The following is a 26,354-nucleotide window of genomic DNA, read 5'->3' as shown; positions in this document are numbered from 1 at the left end:
GTTCTCAGTATTTCTGACTCCGGATTCCATCAGGAGCTTTCTGCTAGTCCTTCGGACAAGAGTGGGTCGTAAGATTCTGCAAGTCAAGGTCTTCTGATTTTCGGGGTAAACTGCTTCCTGAATATTCCTTTAAGACCTCTCAACTGCCTCTCGTTCGATAGCAGCTACAAATTGCGTCAACATACTCCAGTTGCATTAAAATACAACATTTTATGCTTTGAAAAATCACAACTTCTTACTTGTATGCCTAATCTGTTGATGTTCATGATTGGTGTTCATGGATTATTAAGCCATCATGACAGAGGTACTGTGGTCCCAGCATCCTTTGCTCACTGTGCGGGCCTTACATGCAGCATCATGGCCGCCCACCTTAAGGATTTAACCCCCTCCCCCGACACAAGCCCCAGAAATCATTTGTACCATATAATAAGAAAAAAAATGGATATGCACGTGCCAATGGTAAAGATGTTAGAAGAGGCAAGCAAAGAGGGGGTTCAGAGACCAAAAGGAGAGGCAAGCAGAAGGATCTAATAAATGAGAGAGAAGAGATGGAGAAAAGGCCCACTTACAGGAACCAGCTTCCAGTACCAGCGGGTCGGGCACTGGCCAACGGGCAGGGCAGAGGTCAAAGTTTAGGAGAGAAGGGAAAAGAGAGAAGGGACAAAATAAGGAAGCATTGAAACATCGAACCTCCGACGAGCAACCCACCAGCTACAGAGCGGACAAGACAGAAGGCGAGACATCTTTACAGAGGAAGAGACAAAGAAGAAAGATTAGCACACTATCATGTCTGTGGTGGACCTCAGCCAAGTGCGGCCGAGCACATGCATCAACACCATGTCCACCAAAAGCACTTTTGCAGGGTTTAAAAACAACATACACATAGAAGCACGTGTGTGCTTATAGCACTACAAAAACATGGAGCCTGGCAGTGGGCAATGACTGTCAGATACCCAAGGCCCAACCTGGTATTCAGCTTGACCCTAGCTCTCTTCCCTCGTTAGGGGTGACCTGTTTGGGGTAGAATTTATCTGGCCCTCTGAACTGAAATAGAAAAAGGGGTGAACCTTGATACAAAGGTGTAATCCTGTAACCCATTAAACTCAAAGTACGGCACTAAAACACTGAACCAACAGCAAAGTTTGGGTTTGCACTAAAGGTTGCCTTCATTTCTTCAATTCGAAAATGTAGAGAATTTATGCTTACCTACTACCCTCACCTAATTTGAAATCCAAGTCCCCTCTCCAAAATGTCAGCCATTTTAAAGTGAACGGGTATGCCCACACAATCCCATCTCCAAGGTTGGGCTCTGAAGCCTTTGTCAGATTTCCAATAAATGATTAAATTGAGAGGGCTGGCTTGTAGTGGAAACAAAATGATATCTGTGGATTGTCGTTTAAAACAAGTGACTGACAAGAACATGTACATTTATTCTATCGTCAGCAAAGTTGGGCTTTTGCATTTCCAATATGGATAAACATTTTGGGATAATTTTATGCATCAATTCTTTTTCAACAAATAAAGGGGATTTTCTTGCTACTATAAACAGTGTGGGAGGGGGCGGGCCTCTTGTAGTAATGCAAGACTGTTTTTCCTACCGCTACACTGTATTTATTCAGGAATTTGGTGTTGGTGGACCCTCCTGGAGAGCACAACCATCTCTCAGATTTAAGAGCGTTTAGTTTTTGAGATGACAAATGATTAGGGTTTAGGGGTTAGCGTAACTTTCAAACTTCAATGTTTCCAGAATTTCAGAGAGTCCACTGCAGAACAGCCATCAAATCATTTTCTGTGTGCTGGAAGGCAATGGGCGACAGAAGGACAGACAATTCAGTGGAAGGCTGTTTTGAAGATTTGTTCATATAGGGGACAATGCAGGAGGCATTAACTTTATAGAATAACTAAGCTGCATACAGATTTCAAAACACGCAGTGTTATTGAAAATGAAGAGAAATAGTCACATTTTAGGTGCTACAAAACTAGCATCGTGGTCACTTTAACAGGTTTGCATGCTGCAGTCTTGGTATTGCACATGTCAATATTTGCTAAAGGGGGAAGCAGTTGAAACGCTTTGTTCCTGATTTGGCTGGATAAGCTATCTGTGACATGGATCTGCAGCGGATTGCGCTTACAAGGCCCCACTGTACTGACAAATATAAAATTTGGCACAAACTCACCAAATAGAAGTTTATTTTGCAGTCACTAATCTATTAAGCACTATTTTATAATTTCTATATACCTCCGTTGATTGGCTGTCTTGAACTGAATTCTCTACAGTGTCCATCAAATGGCTTAGATGGAATTGGTTATACTGCTTTGGAAGTTTATGATTCTGTACAGAAAGTGAACATTTCTAACAAATTTCCCGAACACAACAATCCCCCTAGGTCCACCCCCAATAAGAAGAGTGTATGGGGAGGTGGAAGCTCCAAGAAGGGAATCTGCATGAGCCAAGAGGGAGCCACACTCCACCTCCAGGAGACAAATCGGGAAGAATGTATGACGGAATTGTATGACGGAATTTCGAATGCATTTTTCACACATGCCTTCGGAACCCATGTCATTTGAACGAATGACTCTTTAGCACACATTTGTTCTGCACACAAGTCGTTTAACGACTTGCCTTAGGGGGGGTTCTGGATATTGGAATAGTTTAATTTACTTTTCCCACTCCAGTCTAAGCAACAGGACGGATGGTGCTGGACTTTAATCCCAACACCACTCTAAAATTGCGCCCCCCCCAAAAGCAAGTCGTAATACGACTTGCTTGCAGAACGAGTGCGTGCTAAAGACACATTTGCTCTGTTGCCCGTGCTGTGAAGGCACAGAGTGATTCCGGCTTCGTCCTAAAGGACGTTTCCCCATAAGGCACTCTACAGAAAAAGAAGAGGAACCTTAGGCCGGACATGCGCTTCTTCAACACTCCCTGAATGAACTGCACAGCCAATAAGTGGCCAACGAAGACTTGTGGTAGCCTGTACCTCAGTTCTTCTAGCAAAAAAAAAAAAGAGGAACAGAGGTCTGTAATAAATTACGCCCCCCCGCCCTGCAGTTTACACAAAGGTGAACCTCCAGAATCTACTAATCACCTCACTCCAGAGCCGCTACTTTCCAGAGCTTCAGCTCACCAAGAAAGTGGATTAAGTTGCCACTACTGGAGAAGCCCAATTAAGCCCAGGATTGTGACTTAACACAACAGTGTTGAATGCAACCGCAATGGGAGGGTCAACCTGAAGTTTGGAATTTTGACTATCAGGGAAATGCTTGCCCCGAGACCAACCAATCTGTTTGAATCGGGACTAGGAAGATCTAAAGAAGGGATTGAGGAATTTACCGCTGGGGGAGCTTGTCCATCGGAGGTGGGGGTCTGCCTTTGACTCAGCTCTCGCTCTGCGCATTCGTGGAGGTGGCGATTGATCTGCAAAGAAAGGAGACAAATATCTAGTCAAACTTTAGACAAAGGGGAATACTGATATAGAGCGAAAAGGTGCAGTGCGTGGGTGGAAGTGGGAAACAAGAGGTGCGAGTGGAAATAAAGGATAAAGTGAGAAAAAATTCAAACGATTTAGTGGAGATTGTGTTTGGACTGGAGCATAGGAGGAAGCAAAGGTCAGAGGTGCAGTAAAGTTAAAAAAGTGTTAAAGAGGGCCTTACTGAGCCCTCAGATATTTTGTGGGGTAAAGGTCTTTAGAAGAGATTGGATACTATGGTAAGGCGTCAGGAATGCTATGGTGAAAATTGCCAGATTTCAGGAGGGATTGCAAGTCCGGTCAGAAATCCCCAGTGAAAGCCTCCATGAGGGCTTAGGAGATTGGCTAAGTGAGGATCTAAAGAAGGGTTTGGCTATGCGAGGGACTTTTAGGGAGGTCGCAGATGCTTAGACAAGTGAGGGGGGTGGAAATACCTGGCTAGATAAGGAGGGTAGAGAATCAAATCCGAGAGGACAGTACAAATGCTCAGAGAAGCAGGGAGGGTGGAGACGCCCTGAGAGGCAAAAAGAGTAAAAGCATTAGAAGAGGGAAGGACGGAAGCAGGGAGGGTGGAGAGGCTTGGGGAAGCAGAGAGGGGCAACATGCTGGTGAAGACAGGGCAGATATGTTTTGAGAGGCAAAATGGGAGTTTCGGGTACCTTGTCCACCCAGCAAAGCAGCTTTTGTTCCCAGGCCCCTGACGTTCGTTCCACACCAACGGGAACACCCAACGCCTCGGTTGAGTGTGTACCAAATGCTGCCATCAGTGCATCAATCATGGCCAAGTGAGCACCCTGTGGGGAAGAGAGGAGCAACAGGTTAAAACTACAGCAGTCACAAGCCTGGAGGCACATAGATTGAGGGCATCATGAACTTGAACCGGTTTTTGGTACTTTCAGTGCTGAATGCTTCAATGTTTGACAGGTTTCCACGGCAAGCATAAAATGCCTCTGCATATCTGAAGATATTCCTGTGAGCATTGTTAGAAGATTAGGGGCCTGACTAATACATGCTGGAGTGGCAAACCCCACCCACAATCTGCAAAATCACGAGGTTTGCAATGTCAAAAGGACATTTTACAAAATACTAAACCCCTTTTGGTAATTGGAAAAGCTTTTTTCCCCAAATCGCAAAAAGGGTTATGCCACTCAATCTGTTTCTCAATTATGAGGGGCATGAAAGGGGCATCCTCTCCCAATTGTGAATCAAAATGAGATGTATACATGATTTGCAGTTGCAAACCACTGAAATGTTACCTCCTCTTCAGAGCCTGACATTGTGCAAACACTCCCTCAGGGTTACCCGATACAAAAAGAGGACAGAACAGGCAAGGGCGGGGGAATCACGATCATATACAAAGATCACCTTATCTGTCACCTACTAGGAAACCCACTACCTGAATGTGAGAACGTGCATTTCTCATTAGAATTCAGTTCTCTTCTCTCGTTCACTGGCATCTTGATCTATCGACCTCCAGGTGCAGCCGGCGCATTCTGCAAAGGTTTGACAGAAGCAGCTATTAACCTAGCCAGCACGGCCACAAATTTCACTCTCTTTGGGGATCTTAACCTACACTTAGACGACCCAGGAGCTGCTCTTGCACAAGAATTAGTAAGTGATCCCGCAACCCTTCAGCCATCTCAAAAAGTCTCGCTGGCAACCCATGTCCTTTGTCATTGCCTCGACCCAGTGTTATCTAATCTGGAGAATCTCACAGGAAATAATCCCATCCCCTGGTCCGACCACTTTCTTATCCCCCCCTCATGGTGTCCTCAAGCCCCCACCCGTTATTCCCAACCCCTACGGACCCTTAACCGACCCTGGTCCAAACTCTCATTGGGCAAATGGGTTCATGAACTGGAAAGGACCAGACCCAGGTCTGATCCTAGTCCAGTCTAAGCTGACAATGATTTTTGCAGCTGGATAGAAGGCTCATTGAATTGGGTCCTCCCTAAGATCCTCATGAAGAAAAAGTATGGTCCCCACAAATCCCCCTGGTATTCCCTGGAACCTCTGCATCCTAAAACATTGCTGCAAAGTACAGGAGAGGGCCTGGAGGAAAGACTTTTCCCCCCAAAAAGAAGCTTTGATACAGGAAGGCCATTGGGAAGTACAAAACCAAAATTAAAAAGGCACAGGCTTCTTTCTATGAGGAAAAAAATCCTGCACGCCGCTAACTCCCCTAGAGAAATGTTCCGTGTTACTAATAAGCTGCTAAAAAAACCCGGCTCCTCAAATTGCCCCGGATCCTTCAGGCCAACGCTGCGATAAACAGGCAGAGTTCTTCACTGCAAAAATCCAAAGCATCATTAAACTGCTGCCACCTATTGTTGACAAACACGCCCCAGCAATCGAGCGCCCTGTCCGGGATCCTCCCCTCCCCAGACACTTGCTGAAGTCCATCCCCCCCCCCCCCCCCGCCCCCAAGAAACAATTCTGACACTGATTTCCTCAGTTAAAAGTGGCTCACCTAATGACCCTGCTCCTATGAACGTTCTGGAAAACGTATCCATAGTTGCCCCCACTGCCATGAACATAATCAATGCCTCACTGACTACAGGAGTAGTCCCCCCCCCCCCCCCCCAGTTGGAAGAGGACAATGGTAAAAGCACTCCTGAAGAAGCCACATTTGGGCCCTACGGATCTAGGCAACTACCACCCCATTTCCCTTCTCCGAGGGATGGCCAAAATTGCCGAAAAATACGTCAATTACACTCTCTCCAACTTCCTGGAATCCTCAAGCTTGCTTCACCCCTCCCAGACAGGATTCCGCCCCCACCAAAGCACGGAAACTGTCCTGCTGGCGGTGGTGGACGAAAGCAGGAAGATCCTAGACTCAGGAAGGTCGGCAGCCATCATACTCCTGGATTTGAGCGCTGCATTTGATATGGTGAATCACCATGCTCAGATTCACCGTCTCAGAAACATAGGAGTAGTCTCAACGGCACTAAAGTGGCTGCGCTCCTTCCTGGAAGGACGCTCCTTCCAGATCTTTGAAGGAACTGTGAGCTCCAAACCTATGCCCTTGCTGTGTGGCATCCCCCAGGGTTCTTCGTTAAGCCCAACCCTTTTTAACATATATATGGCCCCTCTAGCATCAGTTGTGGCCCCTTTTGGGATCCACATGGTTACCTATGCAGACGACACCCAACTGGTCATATCACTGAATCAAGCGACAACACCAAAGGCCTTAAACACCTGCCTGTCCGAAGTCGCTAAATAGATGGGGGTGTCCCACCTAAAACTCTATGGGGAAAAGACAGATCATGATCTTGGGCAATCCGCTATACGACTCTTGAGTCCGCATGGCCAACATGTATGGGCCCAGCCCCAGCTCCCAAGTCCAAAATAAAGAGCCTAGGTATCTGGGTAGACCAGGCTTTCAAGACGCAAGCCAAGAAGACTGTTGCAACATGCTTTGGCCTGATCAGAACGGCCAGAAAGGTGCTCCCCCTTCTCCCCCCTAAAGCAAAAAAATCCTAGTCCAATCTGTGATACTCAAGGAATAACTACGGAAATGCACTCTACCTGGGGGCTCCGAGCGCAGTCATTAATAAACTACAAATTGGCCAAAACTACGCTGCAAGACTACTGTTGGGTATGTCAAAACGCCTCTCAGCTAAACCTGCCCTCTCCGCCCTCCACTGGCTTCCAGTGAGGGAAAGAATTAGCTTTAAAGCTCTTTGCATCGTCCATAGCTCCTTGCAAGGTTACGGTCCCACTTTAATTTCAGCCATGATCCACCCCTACAAAGCGAGGAGGAAACTTCGCTCGGGTGAAATTCACCTAATTGAAACCCCAAGGATCAAGAGACCTAGAACCGGTGGTAGACGCTTCTCCCTCAACGCCGCTAAATTATGGAATGCACTCCCACTCCATCTCCGCAGGGAACCCAGTTACCATGTCTTCCGTAAACAACTGGAAACTTTCCTATTCCCCTAATGTCTGTGTTTCGGAGTACTGGTCACGCCCAGTGCTGGGAGGCCTCCGGGTAGCCTTGCGCTAATTAAATGTCACGTTCATTTCATTCATTCAAATGTTAAGATCTGTCTTCCAAGGGAGATTGTTTACTTTTCTTTCTCCAACTCCAAAGTGAGAGGATTTATCTGGCAAGATGGGGGTTGTGAAAGGATACTTTCTAGCACACAACAAAAATGAAATTCCTTTAAATTAACTGTGCAAATATATCAGAATTATGAAAGCACAAATGAAGCACATTTTTTCATTCTGAAATGTACTGGAAACCAATATTGTAATAGGATCATAACAAATCAATACACTAGGTGATACCATTTCTACACATTCTTAGTGAGCTGTATAGTTCTATCAGTAATACTACAGGTCTTTGCAAATGTAATGGTCATTTCAATTGAAAATGTGTGGTCTGTAAAGGCAGTACACATGCATACACCATTCTGCGAAAAGGCCTCTATGCCATGACACTACTACGCCATGACACTAACTTTTAGCCATGCTGAACAGCAGCCACACTGGTGTACAACATGGTTAAAACACATTGCCAAAACCAATAGCTCTTGTATATGCGAGACAAATTGGCTTTGCCAATGCATGCTTACTTCCTTCACGTTAAACACTCCACGAGAGGATGTGCATTTTTGCTTTCTCCCTCGTGAAACTCCCTCATCCCGCAGTCCTTGTTGCTCTTTATATCTGTTGCACTGCCCCTTTGTGCTTCCACCCACTCACTACTACACACCCTGTTGCTTCCCAATCCCGCCCTTGCTTTGCCACCAACGCCTTACCCACTGTTACTTCATCTCCCTCCCCTGTGTTGCTTCAAAGTACCTCCACCCTCTGTCGTGTGTTGCTTCTGTCCCCCGTTGCCTCCGTTTTCGTACTTGTATCTGTTACAACCCACCCTGCTTTAAAAACACCGCTATTTTCCTTTTAGTTACCAATCCAACTCAGATAAGTAACCAAAAAAAAAAGTGGCAGAGTTATTTGTTGGCGCACCACTTGCATGAGTGATGTGCATGCCTACAAAATGACTTGTAGACGTGTCAAAGTTTTTTATCGTTTAAAAACTTTATGCATCGGGAATGCTGTGCAATGTGGCTAAAAAGAATTGGTAAAGCCCAAAAGGTCACACAGGCGAGACCCACTGGCTTTGCCAATTCTGGTTTTATCCTGAATCGTGACATACAATCGAAAGTCTATAAGTGTTTTTCTGACATGTGCCTAGCCATGCCCCTCCCCCCAACAAAGTTAAGTAGTCAAAGTTTGTTACAGCTTAATAAGAAAGTTCTAAATATTTCTCCCATTACTGCTCCAAGAAAGTGGGCCTTTGGGGCTTTAATTAATTCTCAGATTAACTATTATAATACTCTCCTTGGAGGCCTGCCACAAAAAAAAAATAAAGTCCTAAAGAGCTCAGAATGCCAGATTAGGAAAATATAACTGTACTTTGTGTTAACGCCTAGGAAACCGCTAGTCTGTCTCAGAACAGGGTGCACTTCTCCAAATCCTCCTGTTACACCTAATGTGCTTAGGGACGGAGCCGTCTGAACTAAAGTACAGAGCCTTTCAACCGGAAGAGGTGCCTCTGCTCCCTGGGGTTCCAAAGTGAAGGTGGTTAGGGAAAGAGAACAGAGGAGTTTCTGTCCTGGGACACAAATGTGCAACATTTCAATCAATAGACCGGGAAGGAAAATATGACATCAACTTTTAACAAAATAAGTGAGGCAATCTTATAATGGTGTTAAGCCAAGAGCAAGTGACTGGTCAGCACTGATGGTACAAGAAGGTACACGGTCAGGCATTGGACAAGATTGCTGGCCGTCATGCGTCCTGGCACAATATTTAAAGGTCTCCCACTCAACCCATCTTTAAAGTGACGTCAGGAGAAAATCCGGCAAACAGCCAGAAAAGTCCTGCACTGAAGAGGAGCGTGCTGGGGAAGATGGGCCTTAAACAGAGACTTTGTGGTAATTAAGGCGAGAGGGTAAGGGCTCCAGGCAGAGTGGAAAGAGCAGGCCTGCTCGCCTAACCCGGCCAGAAGATGGGTAAAGTAAGGTCCCCAGGGACCCTTTTTAATGCACCCTTCAATCACTTCCGCCAGAGCCCAACAGAGTTTTAAAGGAGACCCTTCTGCCTTACACAGCTACTCCAAACACTCTCCCCACTCTGCCTGGAGCACTGCAATAGCTATGATTGACAGTTAAGCTGCCACAACACAGATCTCAAAAGGAGTCGCGTCAATAAAACGGTTTGGAAATTCCAAAGAGAAACCAGTAGACTGGTCAAGGAGAGAACGCACGCGCGCACGTATCCGTCCGTGGCGTTGGGGAGAGGATGTGGTCCGTCGGCTAAACTGCCGACTTTGGGGCTGGAAACCAGGGTTTGAGCCTCAGGGTCACGTCCACATCCTGTGATTCTGGGCAAATCACTTAATCTCCCCGTGCCTGAATGTGTAATGTAACAGGTGCTCATGTAAAGCGTTCCAATACCTTCGGGTCGAGTTCGCGCTATATAAAATCTGCACACAAAAAACCCAAAAACTAGGAAGCAGTTCTCCCAGTGTACCGCTGGGTGTCGCAGGACCGGGACTGCGCCACGTGCGGGGTGAACCGGGATCCACCGGCACCGAGGAGCCTGCTGAGAAGCAGACGGAGCCTTTCATGTGCAAAGCTTTTTCTAGTATTCCGGACAAAAATAACTCCTTCCAACAAAAAGGCGACAAACTTGCACAATCAGCGTGAAAAGATGGTGAAGGCTGGAACGAGTCCCAGCTTCCGGAAAACGCAGTCTCATCGGGCCCAGTTCGTGCTGGATACCAGCCAGCATGGCTTCCAAGCAAAAGGGGGAAAAAGCGTTCCCTTTCACGAATACTTTGTACAAAACCACAGCCAAAAACGTCAATTGGCTGGTGTTGGGGGGGGGGGGGGGGGGGGGGCAACTCTTTGAATTAAAAGCCTCTCTCAAAGGGCGAGTTTAATTTGGCTGTACAGATTTTTCACTGGACAGTCTGAGAAATGCAGACACACATAGAGTGGGGGTTCTCCGTGCTCATGGCTACATCCACCTTACATTTCCACGCGTTTCGCCGCTGACGAGTGTCTATATCTTGCAGGATACAGATTGGAATGTTTGCAAGGGATACTTAGAGCTTCATCCTTAAGAGGCCTATAGATTAGTCGTAACATGCTGTTTCAAGTGCTTTAGAATGGCACGAAAGTGCCATCTTCCTGCTTTATGACACAGTAGCCTTTCACTGCGATACATGTCTGTACTGTTGCCATTATTAATCATGTGTCTGTTACAAGGCTTAATATAATGACATGTAAGTAATTGGCAATTCAAAATGCTTTACCTTGGACAGCTCAGAGTGTCAATGCCCTTTGTACCCAACCGTGATGTTTCCCCCCCCCCCCACCCTATCTTCCCCATCCACCTGAATTACCCCCCCTGTATGGCTGACACAGTAGTGTGTTGTACATTTTATAATGATAATGCTAATAAAACAAATGGTACAAACGTCGAACGCTTGACTTCCTCTTTAATATTGGTAAAGGGTCTGGAACCTAAAGCCACAAACTGTAAGATTACGGATTCCTAAATTTTATCTGAAGAAAGTGTGCGCATTCCGGTCCAAGACTCCGCAATACTGGGACATTGTTCCAGAAATTCAAGCAGATTTTTGAGACTTGTGTGAGCAGGGTCCATATAGGACATGGGCTAGATCGCATCTCGTCGCCCCCTTCCTCGCCAGTAAGCCATGGTGGCTGTCCTTTCTCAGACTTCTTCTCCCCACCCATCCTATTATTCTGTTGGGAGTCTTGGGATTCCTGACATGTGCTCTAAGCCTCGTCCAACTCGTCTTGGTGCCAGTGTCCCTCTTACCTGTACAAACACCTCATGCTGTCCACTTTCATTCTGCACCCAGTTCTGAGATCAAGTCTGCTTAGGGTGAGCCAGCGAAGAGTGGCGACACTACGTGAAGGAGAACTACACCCAACACATCTGCTCTCCATTTCCAAGCTCCTGGAGCCCTGTGGTGCAACCAAGAACTCTGGAGCTCCTTCCAAGCTCAAGTGGCGAGTCCCAAGGGTTTACGCTGCACCCAGGACTAATAGCACGCTCCCTTCTCAGATGTGGGAGTAGTGAAAAGCCAAGTTTCAGAGAATGCAGGATCCGTGGTACTGAGATACCTCGGACTACGAGGAGCGTTTACCACCAAGAACAGAACCACAAAGGATGTTTTAGGACCTATGAGCCAACTGTGCTGTGGAATAAAAGTGTTCGGTTACAACTTGAAAGATTCTGAACCTCAAATATTCACCCAACGACAAAGTGTAAAATCCGATTTGCCGCTCTCAGGAGACAGCAAATGATTTCCTGGATATTTCGAGAGGTTGCTTGGTAAGGTACAATGCAGCAGCCATGGACTGGTCATGCCAATAGTACATTTCAGTGCTATGACGAGCTTATGTTCTACCTGTGTCAATTTGTGTACTCTAGCTTGAAGCTAGACCGCCTCACTCACTGGGAGAGAGATAGATTTAGGAAGGTATATGTACTTAATCTCAACCATCTCTAGATCATTCTGACTGCGCTAGGACTTTACCCCATGCATTTACCTATGTTCTACCATCTTGTACTTTCAAAAACTGTCAGAGCTGACAGACACTCACATAGCACTATGCAGAAGCCCGGGACAAATGCACATAGGAACATATCCATGCTAAAGAATTTTGAAACTACACAAACATCCGGAGCATAAAGGGCCCCTCCAATGAGTCTCGGTGCACCTCTTCCTGCTAAGTGAAGGTTTCTGGTGGACCCACAAGCCTCCCACATCCCACACACGGCCATTGCTTGGCAGGAGGCGACCTATGAGCAGTCTGCTTCGACTAGGTTTACAATGCATGTACCAGCTTTTAACCAAATGCCCAGTACTATATAAAACTGGAGTGTGATTACAATGTTGAGTGGCTGAGCAGTCAGTACCCTCCCTCCCATCCCCCCCCACCTCAGCAAGAGATTGTCCTTCCAGGCTGAGAAAAGCACATTGGAGATCACAACAGACCTGGTCCATGAATTTCATGCTTTCGAGGTACGGCTGCAGTTTACAGAGGGCCCAAATCACGGCCAAATATTCCTCCCAGATAGTGGTTTTCCTGCATTTCTTTTCGCCAGTTTTCCACTGAGAAGCAGCGTGGCCCTCTATCCAGTCTATGGCCCAAAATGGGATCATTTTGTGGTCTAAGCATTCTTCAGTACAGAGTAGAGGCTGAACAGAGGGGATGTTGCAGTTCCTTCAGCAAGTCACACACAGAAATGACGCAATGGTGTCATGCTGGACCGCCTCTCGTCAGAACTAAACAGAGTGCCTCACTAAAGAACACATCTGATTCTGGGTGGGGGGTGTTCAGCCACTTTTAATTATGTGCCATTCTGACTGCAATAGGTTTGAGTCTATCCCGGCTAATCAGCGGGTCAAATGAGCCTGCCTTTCCCAACAGTAGGTGGTATTTAGATGCATTTTGTGGTAGGTCCTACCCTATCCCTATGTGTGCAGTGCTGTACTGCAGCCAGACTGAATACTGCATGGTCATGTAGAAGTACCTTGGAGAAGCCTTGAGGGACTCCCAGCACAAGGGTGGTCAGACATTGGCAGGTGGCCGTTGTAGCCTCAATAAAAATAGGAGTGACAATAAACATGCATAAAGCCATCAGGCTGGTTAAATGCAGCAACTCACAACCCTTGGACTCAACTGCCACTGGCAAGACCAAGGAGGAGATTAAGTGGTAACACCCCCCGTTAATGCTCAACAGGCCCAGCTTGCCTGGCCTTGGTGGATGCAGTGAATGAATAATGCTAGTGTGGCTGATGGCTCCACAGATGACGAGGAAGAGCTGCCAGACATCTATGGTACATGTTTTAGAAAAAAAAACAAATCTAAAAAGCACAACTCTTGTACGGATTTTAAAAATGTCTATCGGATCATCCCGAGATAGTATTTTCTGCAATAGTAAGTGGACTAATATCCTTTTTTTTTTTTTTTAAAGTATGCATCAAGTTGAACATTGCCCTCGGTCTTCAAGATTGTGAAACGTGCCATGCTCCTGCCACAATGCAAACTGCACTCAAAGTTTGCTTTTCCAATAATTACAGTCGGTGTGCAGGATAACCCCCTGACGGAAGTCCATACCCCACCAGATACACTCCTGGCATGATTCCCAAATGGTGCAATCGCAAGTAGAAGACTGTTTGAGTACAGCCCCTGGGGTCCAAGGTTGGAAAGATCCATACATGGTGCAGAAGATGTTGTTACTTTTAAGAAACGCTTGCGCTGACGTGTCTTGTGACACGGTGCCAGCAGGAACTTGGCGCTCCCGCCAGGTGTTTAGAAGACAGCCCATGGAGACTCACCGAAGGAGACTCTGAAGAAGGGTGTGTCGCGCCCGCCCGGAGAGAGTAAACACCTGGTGGCAGAGATGGATTGCAAACAGGAACAAACAGGTTCACTTTTGTAAATCGTTGTAGGAAGGAGGATTAATTTCTGCTGGTCAACAGTGGGCCTAGGCCCGAGAGGGATGCGGACAAATTGATGAGGCAAATCTCTAACAGGCTCTTCAAGGCCTGGAGTCTTACTGTCCATTTGAGTCATGTATGGGAGGGTCAGTCTGGTCCGGGGGGGCGGGAGTCCATTTGAGTCATGTATGGGAGGGTCAGCCTGGTCCGGGGGGCGGGGCGCTCCTCGTCCTGTTCTCTGTACGGGCCTTGCCAGGAAAGGTTGTGTTCTGAAGTCATGTTCTCTCCTTGGTTGATGTCGGTTAAGGCCTGACTGAAGTTTTAATTCTTGTTTCCCAAGTAATTCTAGATAGATGGGTAAAAGACATAACAAATCTGATCTCCCCCTTCTTAACAAGTTACATTTTGACTGAACAATGTGATGTGCGAATTTGGGCGACTCCCGCATCCTTTATTCTTATGCCACACTTTGAGCATGCAGGAGGACGGTGCAGACACATGGTACCCAGATTAAAACCAGGCCAATCAGCAATCTCCCATGCTGGACAGTGTGTCTACATGCGTCTCTGTGGTAAGACAGACACGTGTTTTCGACCACACAATGAAACATTGGGTGGAGTTTTTCTCCTTCCGAGCCAATGATGATGCATCCATATCAAGGTCTCTTGGGTCGGTGTTCAAGAGGAGGACCCGGACCCAATGATGGGTTAATCTGAGGAGAGTGGGTGACCTGGGTAGAAGGGAACAGCCTTAAACCCTCACCTGTCTTACATTGGGAATACTAGAGTCTTGATCCCAGCGCAAGCAGAGTGTTAAAGACCCTGGAAGCCTGGGAAGCCTACTGCCCTCACTCAAGACCTACCTCTCAAAGATAGACTATGCGGGTCATCACAAGAACGGAGATACTTGCTTTGTTCCCAGCACTGCTGGCCACAGAGCAATACCCCAGCCTTCTGGAGCGACTAGCGTCTAGGAAAGAAGGTTTCTTTTCTTCTCATCCCTGTCCTTTGTTGCAATGCCAGGGTGAGAGAAGAGGGCCTTGTGAAGGGTCTGCGATGATGTAGGCAGGTTCATAAGCTTGGAAAGCAAGGATGACAAATGGTCCTCTCCTTACCTGCAAGAGATCCCAGCCAGTGCCGCGTCAAAGGTTACAGGAAATGTTAGCCTCAGGGTATCGAAGAAGTTGAACTCCTGGCTTTGGGCGAGTGAAAGGCTAGGAGGGGTTCCTGTAGGATAAACTCTTAGCACAAGCGGACTCCAGGCATCTGAGACCAGGACAGTGTCAACGGTCAACCAACTGATTGCATACTGACTTTCCAAGTTTACCATAGCACCCGACTAATCAATCGGTTCTGCTGCCTCAAAAGAAGAGCAGCAAAGGCCCACCCATCTGAACAGTCCTAGCCGAACGGTCTGCCATGTTCTTGTAAGACTCCTCATAAGGTGCGCCATCGGCTCCACCTAAACCGGTCCAGAAATGAAAGACTTCATCACACCCCCTCTTCAGCCAGAGACCTCAAATGCTGCTATTCATCCAGCTTCACAGAGCACAGCAAGGAACCGAACCTCCTGAGAACCTGCATGTTAGACAGAAGCCCTCTACACCAGGAGCTTCAGTGCTGCCACTTACAAAGGGATGCCCTTCCCCTACTCCCAGCTTCTGCGGCTCCTCTCGGTCGTCTTGGCTTTGAAGCTCCCTGATCCGCTCCCCTCCTACGCTTACTCAAGGCTTTCCACCTCTAAGCTCCCTGGCCTCATGTTTCCTCTCTCCCCCTCGTTTCCAATATATTCTCCAGCTCCATGCTCCTTGCTCTCTCCTCCTGGCTCCCTCTTTTCTTTCTCTCCCACGACAGATGTTGATTTCTTGCCATTGCCTCCGCCATGCTCTTCAAACCCTCGATTCTTAGTTCTCATCCGGCGGCACCAGGATAAAGCCACACTGATCCCTTAATGCGGTTAAACGGATCCACTCCCTTCCCCGCTAGGAGCATTACCGCCTCTTCCAAAGATATTGAATCCAGGAGAAGAAGAAAGGGACCAGTACTCTGCAGCACGTAACCAAGACAGAGGGTAGATTTTATCCGTGGTCATTACAGAAAGCCCCTTGTAACTCACCAAAAGAGCTTCTCTGCTGTATTTAGAGGGGGCTGAGCAAAGGCATCTCTGAAGATAGAATCGTGTGCAAACACAGTACAATGCAAAAACAGTACAAATTACGCACAGATACAATACGCAAACCAAAACTTTACATTTAAAGGGCAATATAAGATGGGGTTGTGAATAGAACCTGCAGTGTCAAAGAGGAAGGAGCTTTTTTTTCCCAAGAGTTTGTCTACGCTGCCTGAGCTCAGGAGCTGTCATTTCGGTTACTCTTAGCGTGGGCTCTCCAGTCGAGTTGCAAACCATGAACAAATTATTAAACTGTCCAGAAATCAAGACCTTTGACTGTCCATTGTCATCAATCTACTGGTTGAGCGTTCCAGAGAATCCACAAAACACTTTGAAAGGCAGCGCAGCATGCAAATGACAGACACACTTCAGCCAATTACACCTTCTGCCAATCAAAACACCAATTTCACATGCGGTGTGGCAAAACACTGGTAGCATCAAATGCTTGAATCAAACGTAGCCTCTAGCAATTATATTCTCAGCATCCCTTTCCAACAGGTTTAGTTTGTCATCTGTGTCAATACAGAGAGGAACTAACCAACCCCATAAAGAGCCATCAATCCTGAACTTCTGAGCTGGGTCACCTTTGAACGGGATCATAAGCAGCCACCAGTGTGTTTCAGCCTAGTTTGACTTCTTCAATGAATCAGGAGACCAAGACAGATTTCCATATGGTTGTTCCATATCTGTACTGGCACGAGTTAAATGTATTGAATGGGAAGCAATCGTAAGAAATTTCCAGTGATTGCAATTTGTTATTCTTTACTTATTTGGTCTAGCGACAGATGCATTTTTTCAAGAAATGTACGTTGTAGAATGTGCATGGCATTAAGATAAACACTTATCGGTTGGGATGGAAACGGGGGATATTTTGGAGTTGGTGGGAGAATTAATTCACGCATCTTCACCATCAGTTATTTTGCTCGGTACGTACAAAGCATCTGCCCACGCTAATAAACATCACACTAAAAAATTCTGAATCCAGCTGCCTCATCGGGTGAAAACAGCAGGACCACATATGCTGGGACAAACATAATCTCCATTTGAGCCCGGTCTAAGAACCCCTGCATGAGTTCCACTGGGCTAGGGCGTGAAACGGTCTTTGGAGCCACTTCTGTGATGAGGTATGGACGAAGTATGCCGACGCGACCAGCAGGGATGTTTCCAATTTTATATTTCATTTTGCATTTTGGGATTAGTAGAAATTACTCCCCCCCCCCCCCCACAACTCCGATCTCGCCAGAAGAGTCACTCCGACCACCTCACACCCCACCCATGCACAGCCCTTTGCTCGTGCCCCACACAGGCCAAGGTGGCACCTGTCCACCTCAAAGCATGCACCCAACACTTGCCAACTCCGCGTAGAGACACGTCAACAAGTGTGGGATAAAGTGTGCGATTATTCTGCACTGAAAATATGCATTCACTTCTGCACTAACCCTGCTGTTCTAGTACTAAAGTGTTACGTCTTGCAAAGCGCTGTGTTGCCTATTGACTTGATCGACGCCATATACAATTCCAAAAAATACATGGGAGACTTCCAGATGCACAAAAGAAATTACAGCCAAATACTACTGGTATTACATCATGTATAAAAAAAAAATGTGAAGAAAAAATAAACAAACATGGCCTCTACTCAAACCCCACCTGTGCCTAGAGCCCCAGGGACGGTTCGGTTCAGGTTGTACCCCAGAAGATGCTGCTGAACCTGTGGGGTTGCAGTTCAGAAAAATAAGCCTGGAAAGCGGCCCACCACACCCATACAACTGGCAGAGGGGTGATGCCGCCTTCTCGGGAGGCCTTTCATCTGCAGTAGTATTTCCACCCGGGAATCACTACTCACCCCTTTCTGGCCTCAGACTTGCTTTTACAGAGCCTGCGCAGAAGGGCCGTCTGCAGATTGCGCCATACTGTGCGCCAAACGGAACCCATCGGATTATAGGTGCGGCTCCCGACAGGCCTTTTTAATTATTATTTTAAACGGATTTGACTTGTAAAGACATTTCCTGTATAAAAAAAACTCCCAGTTTACGCGGAACACCTTGCACTCCCAACAGAAAGCTTAGTTCCGAGAACATACAGGATTTTCCCCTGACTGAGCCCTGGGCCTCTTCCCCGGCCAAGGCTGCCAAGTGGGTTCCGTGCCCTCTGCAGAGTAAAACGAATGTAACAACTTGTACATTCGACACTAGCGTCTCTAGGAGGGGGGTCGCAGCTACATTTGACCATTCCCTCCCAACCCTATCACCACATCTGTTGAACTGGGTGAAGATGCAAAAAAAAAAAAAAAAAAGCTGCCTTTTTCTAAATACATTAAAGTAAATAATTCGCTTTCAGAGCAAAACTGCGATTGTTTAAGGCAATACATGACCCCTACACGTCTACCTAGCACGTCTAAATATGACCTTGTATGTGTATTATAAATATTACACAGTCACTTCCATAAATATCTCCATGCCACTGGAATCAAGCTATCCTGGCTGAAGAAGGGTGAAACGCCGAAACTGATCCTAGGATGCTCGTTTCCAGTCCAGGGAGGTACTGGCCTGGCAGTTCAGGCAGGACTGTTCCCATTGGGTAGAGGGTCAAGACTGATTAGCATATGGCTGGGTCCAAACTGGAATGGCATGGTGTTGGAAAACGAGGCAGCATCTGTGAGGCCTGCACAAATACCATGACTACATTTGTCCTTCACTGTGAGCCAAACACCCAATTGTAGCGCCTGACTCTCAGAGGGTAGCGTTGCAGAGCAGTCTGAGGCTTACTCAAGGGAGGTGGTGTGGGATAGTAATCGCCATTTGCAGGTGGACAAAAATAACACTCAATAATGGATTGTCCAGTCTGTACTTTGCTTTATAAAAGTAAGAGTACATTTATTAAACACACACTACAATACTAGGCACCAATTTACAAATATACATAAGCTGTTGAAATTACTTTGTGACATTGCATAACATCTCCACCCCTCCCGCAAAGGAGGGGTGGGGTCTAGTACCACCACTCCCATGTATGCACATCCACTTGCCCCCAATGCAGATAGTTGAACATAACCTGGAGCGAGGGCCCTGCGCACTGGCACCATCCCAGTGGAGACCCACCCAATTACCTCAACAAGCATTAAAAAGGGGTAAACCTGCCTTGGTGACACATGACCCTGACTGAGCATCTCCTACTGACCATAAAGTATGCACCTCTATATCTAAAGGTGCAGCAGTCTGGGGTCTTCACCTAAGCGCAGCAGCAAGAATCCATGTTTACGCACACTTTAGAATGACAGTACTCATCACCTTGGTTGATCATTTGAATGCATTGCAATTACAGCCCCTAAAGGCATTACAGATGAAATCACAGGATTGCGCATATACAGCCAGACACCCTAGCAGGACTGTCTGGCAACATAGCCCCACTTGGCATATGACATCTCCTTACACATGTGACTTACAGTCCCTTCGAAAGAAGTACTCCTGGCAACTACACTTCTCCTGCAGTGCGCCTCTTCACTTTAAAAGGAATCACAGTTAAAAGCATGAGATTACGTAAATACAGCCAGACCCCCTAGCAGGAAGGTCCAGCAACATAACTCCATTTAGCTTAACATCACCTTACACAGGTACTTCACTTTACACATGTGACTTGGTCTACCTAAAAAGAAATAACCAATAGTAAATGCATTTTGGTGCAATTACACCACTTCACCTCCAGGGGATGCCCTTCTCCAGACATCCCCAACTCAGCCTTTCACTCCATGATGCACTTCATAGTACACCCTCAGCTGTAGAACATAAGTTCCAGCCTAGAAGGTGTTAAAGGCTGGCTGAGCCCCGTGAAACTTAGGGGTGGACTGTTCGTCTCTATGCTGGGAGAGACTGCGGAGCTCCTGCAGCCCCCCTGCACCGCTTTTCACACATGAGGGTGACCCCCCTCCTCTAGGGGCCACCAGGCACCAAAATGGCAGATTTCTTCGTGCTGGGGGGGGGGGGGGGGGGGAGACTGTGCTCCTACAGCAGCTCCCCCAGCACCTTTTCACAAGTGAGGGTGACACCCCCCCCCTCCTCTGGGGGCCACAAAGCACCAAAACGGCAGTTTTCCAAATGCCTGGCAAAGCATTATGGGGCGCTTCATGCTCCTTTTTACCAGCCCCAGCCACTGGGAACACTCTCCTCCGCCCTCAGGGTCTCCGATTCAGCAGGGTGCTGTCTTCACTGGCTCCCTGCGCCAGCCTTTCGCCAGGCTCTCCTTCTGGGCCTCTCTTCTCCCTGCGCAGAGGCCCCTGCTTCTGTGCACCAGTCATGGGCTCTTCTTCTGGTGCGGATAGGGTCCTGGGGGCAGTCAGGGGGTCTCTCCTTCCAACTGCCCATTGCGCCAGGCTCCAGCACCTTCAGCCTCAGCCGACCACACCCCAGAGATCATCTCTTCCTGTGCAAGCACTTTTTAAAAGTTGAGTAGGGGGCTTGCAGGAAGTCTCTGTTGGTCCTATCAAACAGCGACACACCACGTCCCTGCTCCCTCCTTCTTGTCCAGCCTCCGGGCTTGTTCAAAATGGTGTCGTCCAGGGTTTCTGGCCACATGTCTGAAGCCTCATCCCCCACACTGCCTTCCCTCCTTGGTGCAGCCTGGTGCCTGGCACCCAGCGACAGCAGTTGATGGATTGGCCTGTAGCCCCACCCATCATCTCTTCATGAAGAGGAGGCCCTCGCTTGTGGAAGAAAGGCTATCAATCCATCCAGCTGAGGTCAGCCCTCAGCCTGGGTCTGGTCATGGCTGGCTCAGAGAAATATGACCGTTCTGGATGACCCAAAAGCAGTACAAATAGGACTTTGGACTCTGCAGAATACTTATTTTCACATTCACTACATTGGACATAAGTGCGTGTCTGGAATCTGTAGACCTAATTGAAGTTAATCTAGCCATGGGCCCCACATTCCCATAGGGGAATAATGAAGTGAAAACACAGTAAAACACACTGACTTTCCCTGGCATGTTTCTTTCCAGGGTATAAAGCCTATTCCACGTCACCACCCAATACTGCATAAGTCCTGCCACACCATTCACTTTGTAGCTACTCCTGGACTGCGCACGCTAGGAATCTCCCCTGCGCAGCCCGTACACGTGTGCACACGCGTGTACACATGTGTCTGCATGTAACCAGCCCGGTGTCCCTTACTCCAGCTGCTGCGCAGTGGCCTGGTCAGGCCAGGGGAACACCAGTAAAATCCCCATGCAGTCTTTTACATCCTGAGTTCACTGTGGGTGAGTCCCAACTTATGAGGCTCCCCCACAGTAAAAGCTCAACAATTAGGTGCTCAAAAAGCAAAAAATCCGGGTGGCCCATAGTGTCAGAACCAACTTCTAACACATGGTGAGCAAAAAAACGATGGATTTAGGCCCAGATCTCTGTACTGAGGTGAATGTATGACATTGTTTTGCATTCGTTCCATCAATAGTTCTTTTTACACTTAAATAAATAGGCATACATGGGAGCGTGCAAGCGCACACCCTATACATTCCCTCTAGGACAACACTGGTAGTTTTATCAGACAAATTAACTTTTAATCTGCCTGAAGTTGACAAGAAGAAAGCATTGGGGTAGGGTCGTTAAATAACAGAGGCAGGGCTTTAAGTGGGCTGGGTCTCACTGGTGCTGAGCACCGGAAGTTGTTTAAAGGGGACCTCGAAACTGGTCTCTATCTGCTCTGTTTTGTGCCCTGGGCCGGTTTTTTCCGGACTGCAGTGACAGCAGGCACATCATGGGAGCTGCTCACACTAATCACTTCGCACTCCTGGGGAAGTTACAGCATGACGTCATGCTAGATGAGTGTTGTAGGGGGAAGGGATATCCTTTAAAGAGTGTCATTTTCTCTGGATTCCCCTTCTCTTTTTGAAACACAAAAGCAGCAACATCGTCGTGGTGTCACCAGGGCTTTTAGTGGAAGCTTTTTTCAATATTATATACAACAAGCCATAGTTGCTGCTTATTTATCTTATGAAACTAACAACCATTGACAAAGCCAATAGTCCTGGCTTCTTGTAGGTACGATGTTACTTCTTGTATCATATTTATGGATGCAATGACAAAGAACAAAATACAAGTCAGGCGGCACACTATGCTAAGCACAGCTTTTTAGAGAGGTGCGGCACCGCGGTGGAGAGGTGTGGCGCCGCGGCCAGGGCGACTGACACTGAATGCTGGTGATCACAGTTCGATCCCTGGCTCCGGCGGCAGGGGTCTGCGCAGCACCATGCGACTCTGGGCAATTGCTTGCTTAATGTTCCCAACAGCCCCCAGCGCAGAGATACCCCTTTGGGGGGGGATTCATGGGCTATACAAGTACTGGATTTACATTTTACCTTCGGTATATTTAAGCCACGCCCTTAATTACAATGGCCAGGCCTCTTTGAGAGACACCCCCCCCCCCAGTTTTCAGCCCACTTAAAAGCCCTGCATAGAGGTATCCCCAACCTTATCTTAACATGTTTTTATGTAGTGCTTCATACCGCACTTTTGTGGTTTCTAGTGCTGCAAATGTAGCTTCTACTTTTACTCATTTTTGTACGAAACCCCATTTGGAAGAGGTTTAAGTAGCACTTTGATGGGGCTGCAGGGTCATCACAGCTGCTGCAACGAGCAGTGTGCGGCTGAGCAAGCACGTGCTATTCAGCATACTATAGGTTATACATTCATCCATCGTTCTATAGATCTCCGCCAAGGTTAGCTTCGGACTGCCTGTTAAGTCGCTTCACTGTTAACCATGCACTTGTGATGCTCACTGGTGAGTAGATGTTTTTGCTTCTCCAACCGAATATTGAGGATTTCGGCTGTTCTCATCTCAAAACTCACCACCCGACACCACCGTCACCTTTAGTGCGGCACTGCTCGGTGACCCTTTAAGTCTATTATGTGGCGACTTGGCGGGAACCATCATTTGAGGCAACCATCATTTGAGGCTTCAGTGATTGTCAGTTTGAAAATCACCACCATCCCGAATAAGACCCGCAACAATTATGCCTTTTGAGCCGAAACAAACTATTAGACTGCCGGGATCTGGATAATTGATAAGTAACATTTTTAATCAAGAGCCTTGAATGTTTGTAATAATGGTTTGCTTCACTCTGGGAATGTACACCCCGTCCGACCTTCCGTCGTTATATTCTTATGAATTTGACCCATTTTATTATTCGCTAATCCTGTTCATATCAAGCCCACATCGTTTCAAATTCGCGTCGCTTTCACTGAAATCAAGTTAAAACCAATGACTTCCAGTAAAGGAACAGGCTAGGATTTTAAATGACTTATTTAGGTGCCAGATATGAGTGTACTGAGGGTCTCTAGGCATTACAGAATACTCACAAAGAATAGCGCCAAGACACCACATGGGCTGTATATCGCCACAGACTTCAATTTCTGGGTCGTTTACGAGCGCCAGGATTCTGCCAGAGCCCACCACTTTGCCAACTCCCAGGCGTGCCCACCTACGCGTAAACCTCGGCGCTGCGTCCCGCGTGACAGAGATTAGCGCCCAGGAGCAGGAGACCCCCGGTCCTAGCACAGCCGCTGGGATTGCCGGATAAACCCTACAGTTTATTAGAAAATCCTTTAACCCACCGACTATTCCTCCCCGGGAAAGCGTCATCCGCTCAGCAGATTGTTGGGGGGGGGGGGGGGGGGGCAGAAAATGAAGCGGCGAAAGCCTCAGGCGTTAGCCATTGTAAGGACGGGTTAATGACCGGTGCCCAGCTAAGAGTTCACCGCTAAGGATGCGTGGCCGCTCGTGGCCGCTCGTGGCGAGAGGGGGGCTGCGGCGCACAGGGGCTGTGGAGTACAGCCTTTGCAGAAAGCACTGCACCGTGGGCAGGAGGGGGAGGCATGGGATGAGAGGCAGGAGCATCCTCGCTATGGTCCCCCGGGGGGAGGGGCTGGAGAGGAGCTACTGTAAACAGCACAGCATCGTCACACTATGTGGTACCCAGAGAAAAGGGTCAAGGGGAGGAGAAGCACAGACTAACAGCATCGCCGTCTGGTCTCCAGAAGGAGAGAGTCTATAAAGACCGGAGAGGGGGGTGGGGGGCTTTGCAGGAAATCCCGAGGAGCGGGGGCACGGACAAAACCAGCCCCAGGCAGCAGAACATCATTGCGCTTCCACGGAGAAGGGCAGGGAAACCTCGGAGCAGGGGCGGAAACTGGGGCACAGGGGTCATTCTGAGGAGGCAGAATCTGAAAGATTGCACTTGCCCGAAAGTAGAGTTCCCTTCCCCGGCATCCAGCGTGGAAAAGTGGGAGTAACAGCAGACGTCCCCACATACACTGTTCAACCTATATATACCCAATCATTTCACGTATAAGGATGAACGTGCAGATGCATGTAAGAAGGCCTTACTTACATACTTAGTGAATATATGGAGCCTGCATACCGGGTTAATGCTCACACAGGGCTGGCAAATACATAAGGTAAGGCGACACCCCCGGTGTGAAATATCAATGAGAACCCCAAGAGGTTAACTTTTGGACAGGGGTCGCTCCAATGGGAAGATGCTGTTTTGCCTGGAGCGAAACGTACATTCACTGTTCTATTCCTTCCCTCACTTGCACCGCATGCTCCTGCCCCCCACTTCTGCCCCTTGGCAGACTACTCTCCCGCACCCCCTCCCAGGAACGCCCACAATTACCCATATGGGAGCAACTGTAGTAACACTGGTAAGCCACTTGCGCATGCAAAACTAGCTTTGCACATCAATCACCCGTCAGTGTTGCCATGCAATGTTCCAGGTTCAGCCCAACGTGCGCAACAAAACGCGCAAATAAAAAGCTTCGATAAGCACGCTCGGCATTGTATTAAACGACCAGAGCTGGTGGAGCACTGAACCGCTAAGACTCAGACAAAGACGACGAGAGACCAGCTTAGCGATTTATAGGGTAAAACCGAAAGAGGGGGCGGAGGTAGGGCCGACAATCCGTCGCTCTCTACGCTTACCCCACGCTGCCACCGGGATCTTGAAGCAGGCACAATTCATAAAAAATGCATGAACATTACAAATCGCAGAATCAGGTTTGTGCATTTATGAATTGTGCTCATTTCCATTTTATTTAGCCATTCTTGCCCCCGGCATACGGGGCTTGGGGCGGTGCCTCACAGTGTTGTTTATATGATTACGTCCCTCCCTCCCCATTCCACAGGAAAATAAGACAACCGCCTCCCCTGGGAAATCAGTGGTTCATGCCCTCCGGTCTGGGTCACATTACCAGCGCTGCCTGAGGTGGGGGGGGGGGGGGGGGGGGGGTTATTTAAATCCGTCGGCGCGGGGGTGTTGGTGGCGCAGACTAATCAAGTGCCCGCCTCCTATGTTGACGGCAAAGATGGCATCTGCGCCAGCCCTGATATTGCTCTTAGAGGTGGGCACGAGGCCATGTTTTTTCAATCCAGGAGTCCAAGTAAAGCCAGGCGTGGCACACTGTGACCTTGGCGCATTACTTGAGGTAGCGTAGCAAGGACGCCATTTGCCCTGGTGCTAGAAAGGAAAACGACCCCTTTGGCTACTGCTGGGCTAGTTGTATACAGCAATTATCAGGGCTCAATAGCCCCCTCGGCACCCAGGTGCCGCTGCCACAGCCCCAGTGGTATCTACGCCCCCGATTACTTGAGTAATTATTTCGAACCGAACAAGCATTTGCAATGCAATAGGTCTCGCACTTACGAGAGTTTGAGCGATTGCCATTGTAAATGACAATGCCTTTTATTCATGTGTTGTTAATAAAGCAGATAAAAGGCATTGTCATTTACAATGCCAATAGCTTAAACTCTCTCAAATGCGAGACCTATTACATTTCAAATGCGCTATAACATTTTGAAAATAATGAATCGGAAGCCAGCGTTTATGAAAGAAAATGACAAAAAGCAATTCAAATTATAGTCGGTGAGTGGGCGGGGCTTCCACTGCATACTCAGCATGCCTTGCAGAGCGACCAGTGCGTGCGGCTGCCCCTAGGCTCGACTTAAAAAATCATTGGGAGAATGTGTCCTGCCTACTGTTGCAGGTAGAATATATACAGAACTGGTATAGAGGGATAAATCTCTTATTTTGCACAAGAGTTTATTAATTACCTTGGCAACACACTATTTCTTATGGCAAATTAAAAAATTATTTTTTAAGCACAAATATCCATCGGTGCGCATCAAAACGAATAGTACACAAAACTAAATGCATTCATTATGAATATACGAAAA

At 47.7% G+C, this 26,354-nt stretch overlaps 1 protein-coding gene across 2 annotated transcripts in view; it reads right to left on the bottom strand.

The window, feature by feature from the left end:
• The window catches only part of CAMSAP3 (calmodulin regulated spectrin associated protein family member 3), a 261,867-nt gene that overhangs the window by 101,280 nt on the left and 134,233 nt on the right, over positions 1-26,354 (bottom strand). The window contains exons 3-5 of one of the 2 annotated variants that reach the window (XM_085654390.1): positions 4,130-4,264; positions 3,335-3,418; positions 570-602 (exon numbers count right to left, since the gene is read on the bottom strand). In XM_085654390.1, the coding sequence (XP_085510516.1) occupies positions 570-602; positions 3,335-3,418; positions 4,130-4,264 (252 nt within the window). The remainder of the gene's footprint in view (positions 1-569; positions 603-3,334; positions 3,419-4,129; positions 4,265-26,354) is intronic. The other variant, XM_085654389.1, reaches the window with a different exon arrangement.

This window comes from Triturus cristatus, chromosome 4_1 (assembly GCF_964204655.1).
Source record: "Triturus cristatus chromosome 4_1, aTriCri1.1, whole genome shotgun sequence".
Taxonomy (NCBI): Eukaryota; Metazoa; Chordata; class Amphibia; order Caudata; family Salamandridae; genus Triturus; species Triturus cristatus.
The sequence above is the reverse complement of the archived record's forward strand: the minus strand, read 5'-3'. Positions and strand labels throughout refer to the sequence as shown.